This window comes from Colobus angolensis, unplaced genomic scaffold (genome assembly GCF_000951035.1).
Source record: "Colobus angolensis palliatus isolate OR3802 unplaced genomic scaffold, Cang.pa_1.0 Scaffold21, whole genome shotgun sequence".
NCBI lineage: Eukaryota > Metazoa > Chordata > Mammalia > Primates > Cercopithecidae > Colobus > Colobus angolensis.
Window position 1 is genome coordinate 8,542,755 of NW_012115266.1, and position 3,912 is coordinate 8,546,666.

Consider the following 3,912-nt stretch of genomic DNA (forward strand, 5'->3'; position numbering starts at 1 on the left):
AAAAAAAAAAGTTAGTTTAGAATACGCTTCTTCCAGTTACACATGGCCCACTGGAAAACAGCTAACAATTCCCTGTAAGAAGAGTGAGACAAGATGCTAACTTTGGGGCAGAGTGAAGCAAATAAGCAGTCTTTTGCATGATGAGAGACTTGAAGAAGATACAGAGGATGGCAGTGCATTCAGGGTTTAATTTAGGCTGCAGCTTGGGGAAGAAAATCAGTGGTCATCACTGCCTTTGTGTGCACACAGTATCACTAAGCAAAGCTCCTGAGAACAAACCGCTGGGATAGTCACGACCCTCTCTTGGAGTAGATGAATTCTAGGGACAGGTGCCATAAGGAAAGGCTACAACCCCCACAACAGAAAATACATATTTATTAAAAATAAAGTTAGTTTCATGATGACAGTAGAAAAATAACACTATGAGCTACTAAAAACGTTCTGGAAACTCAGTCTCCGAGGACTGGGGTGAGAGGCTTTCGCATCACTCTGGAAACCCACCAATATGAGGCTCTCTGTGCTCATGTGGGACAGGTATGGCACAACTCGTACAGGGAGCACGTGGCTCAGGTCCTGCTTGAAGCCCAAGGAGCCTAGATGGTCCACACGAGATGCTCTGGCCACGATGATCAAAGAGGAGAACTTGAGGTCAGCAGGGGACTGGTTCTGAGAAGGGGCAGGATGGGAATAACCTTGCCCGTCCCTATACTGGAGTGTAGAACAGTCTCTTGAGCTGATGGTCCTGGTTTAGAACATGGTACCCACTGGCCTTGTGCTGAGTTGCTTGCCCAAATGTCTGTGCTGAAGAAAAGCCACACAGCCTTTCTCAGGATAACTTGCCCCACCAATTCTCACTGGTGTGGCTAAAATACCAGAAGCAATATGTGTGGTGTCAGCCTGATGGGCTGCTGGCTGAAATTCTGTACTTCAAATCCTGTCCATACTGATGGCAGAAAGAAAGAAAATGTTAAAAGACCAGTGAATGAGAGTAGCTGGCCTCGACTGTTCTATATTCCAAGTCTCCTGGCCCCAAAGAATAGGGAGGGTATCCTCCCTGAGTGGGAATCGATCTACCTACCCTAAACAGGAAGGCAATCCAATAGCCACCCCTTTCCCCCTCCTAGAGAAAAGTCTTCTAGATCCCTTAGGCTTCAGAAGAATATTGAATCCCTCCCTGGGATGGGAACCCAACCCTCTAGTGATGAGAAATGGTCCCTCAGCGAAACAGTACCTGGAGAAAGCAGCCAAGGTGAGCACCTCAAGTAAAAGCTCTGAGCCACAGAAGAAGAGCAAGATGCCATTCATGATGGCTTCCAGGCGGAGTACATAGGTCTGCAGCAGCAGGTAATAGGAGGCCATCATGGCAGATGGGAAGGTCAAGGCCACGCTAATACTGAGTGGCATCTTTCGTTGGCAGAGGTTTCCCTTTGTACCTGTGTCAGACAGAACGCATGGAGTCATCTCCAAATGGTCTGCTTTTCCTGGCCCAGGGGAAAGACGTGGGAGACGTGATGGAATGGCACAAAAAATGATCCTGAGTGGGGGTGTGCAGATTTATAAATGGGGTCCCACTGTACTGAAAGTTTGAGGCTTGGCAGAGTTACAAGATTAAAGTCACTTAATCCAGAGGTCCTGCTTCCAGTCTGGTCCCCACTCAAGGGACAATGGGATCTTTATTTGGGAAAAAAATTTTTTTTTATTATAAAAATAATATATAGTCCAGGCGCGGTGGCTCAAGCCTGTAATCTCAGCACTCTGGGAGTCCGAGATGGGCGGATCACAAGGTCAGGAGATCAAGACCATCCTGGCTAACACAGTGAAACCCCGTCTCTACTAAAAATATAAAAAAATGTGGCTCAAGCCTGTAATCCCAGCACTTTGGGAGGCCGAGACGGGCAGATCACGAGGTCAGGAGATCGAGACCATCCTGGCTAACACAGTGAAACCGCGTCTCTACTAAAAAATACAAAAAACTAAACAGGCGAGGTGGCGGGCGCCTGTAGTCCCAGCTACTCGGGAGGCTGAGGCAGGAGAATGGCGTAAACCCGGGAGGCAGAGCTTGCAGTGAGCTGAGATCCAGCCACTGCATTCCAGCCTGGGTGACAGAGTGAGACTCTGTCTCAAAAAAAAAATAAAAATAAAAATAAAAAAATAAAAAAATTAGCCAGGCTTGGTGGTGGGCACTTGTTCCCAGCTACTTCAGAGGCTGAGGTAGGAGAATGGCGTGAACCCAGGAGGCGGGGCTTGCAGTGAGCAGATATCACGCCACTGCACTCCAGCCCGAGGAACAAAGTGAGACTCTGTCTCAAAAAAAAAAAAAAAATTTCAACACAGAAAATAATTTTTGAGTATATAGAAAGTGAAAGGCCTCCATGTCCCTACACCCTGAAGATTATTAGAGAATGATGTGTATTGTTTCAGATTTTTTGTATGTATATATTCACATATTACTATTTATTATTATAAAAATAGAAGCATACTCTGCATCCTGTTTCGCAACTTATTTTTCCCCACAGACATTTTTCCACACACACAGCTACCTTAATTTTTTTTTTTTAGATAGTGTCTCATTCTGTCACCGAGGCTGAAGTGCAGTTGCAGCATCATAGCCCACTGCAGCCTCACACACCTGGGTTCGAGGGATCTTCCCACTATAGGTACACGTCACTATGCCCAGCGAATTTTTTTTTTTTTTGAGACAGAGTTTCTTGTCACTCAGGCTAGCGTGCAATGGAGTGATCTTGGCTCACTTCAACCTCCACCTCCCGGGTTCAAGCGATTATCCTGCCTCAGCCTCCCAAGTAGCTGGGATTACAGGTGCCTGCCACCATGCCCAGCTAATTTTCATATTTTTTAGTAGAGGCACTATTTCACCATGTTGGCCAGGCTGGTCACGAACTCCTGACCTCAGGCAATCCACCTGCCTCGGCCTCCCACAGTGCTGAGATTACAGGCGTGAGCCTGGCCAATCTTTTTTTATTTTATTTTTTGTCTCACTATGTTGACTAGGCTGGTCTCGAACTCCTGGCCTTAAGCAACCTTCCTGTCTCAGCCTCCCAAAGTTCTGATTACAGGCATAAGCCACTGCACCTGGCCTTAACTGTTCTTTTTTATTTTAAAATTTTTTTAATTTTTTTATTTTTTGAGACGGAGTCTCGCCCTCTTGCCAGGCTGAAGTGTACTGACACGATCTCGGCTCACTACAACTTCCGCCTCCTGGGCTCAAGTGATTCTCCTGCCTTACCCTCCCTAGTAGCTGGGATTACAGGCACACGCCACCACACCCAGCTAATTTTTGTATTTTTAGTAGAGACCGGGTTTCACCGTGTTAGCCAGGATGGTCTCAAACTCCTGAACTCGTGATCCGCCCATCTCGGCCTCCCAAAGTGCTGGGATTACAGGCTTGAGCCACCGCGCCCGGCCGCAACTGTTCTTTTTTAATGGTTATATCTAAGTCTGTTGAATCAGTCCCGTAACTTATTTAACAATCCCATATGGACAGATGTTTAGTTTGTTTATAGTGTTTTGATGTTACCAAATTTTTGGCAATAAACATTCTCATATATCTATCTTTGCATATCTGTGGAATTTTTTTTAAAATCTAGTTTTAGAAGTGAAATTGTTGGGGCTAAGAGTAAAATATGACATGGTAGTAACTATTACTGAAAAGAGTTGTACTAAATTAAATTACCACAAAAGTGTATAACAATCTGTTCCCCACACCCTAATACTGGGTGTTACAAATCTTTATCTTTGCCAGTCTGACGGGTAAAAAAAAATGTTACTTTGTTTCAATTTGATTTTTATTAGTGAGTTTGAGCATCTTGTCAAGTTTTACTGGTTCTCTGTAATTATTTTTACATGAACTGCCTATTAATGTCTCTTACCAATTTTTTTTTTTTTTTTTTTTTT

General features: G+C 44.7%; 1 protein-coding gene across 5 annotated transcripts in view; it reads right to left on the reverse strand.

The window, feature by feature from the left end:
- Window positions 1-356: 356 nt before the first annotated feature.
- TMEM216 (transmembrane protein 216) overlaps window positions 357-3,912 on the reverse strand; it is a 7,561-nt gene continuing 4,005 nt past the window's right edge. For 2 of the 5 annotated variants that reach the window (XM_011942729.1, XM_011942732.1), the window contains exons 4-5: window positions 1,232-1,433; window positions 357-943 (exon numbers count right to left, since the gene is read on the reverse strand). In XM_011942729.1, coding sequence (XP_011798119.1) covers window positions 928-943; window positions 1,232-1,433 — 218 coding nt within the window. In that variant the 3' untranslated portion in view covers window positions 357-927. Of the gene's footprint in view, window positions 1,434-3,912 lie in introns of all 5 variants that reach the window. The other 3 variants (XM_011942728.1, XM_011942731.1, XM_011942730.1) reach the window with 2 other exon arrangements.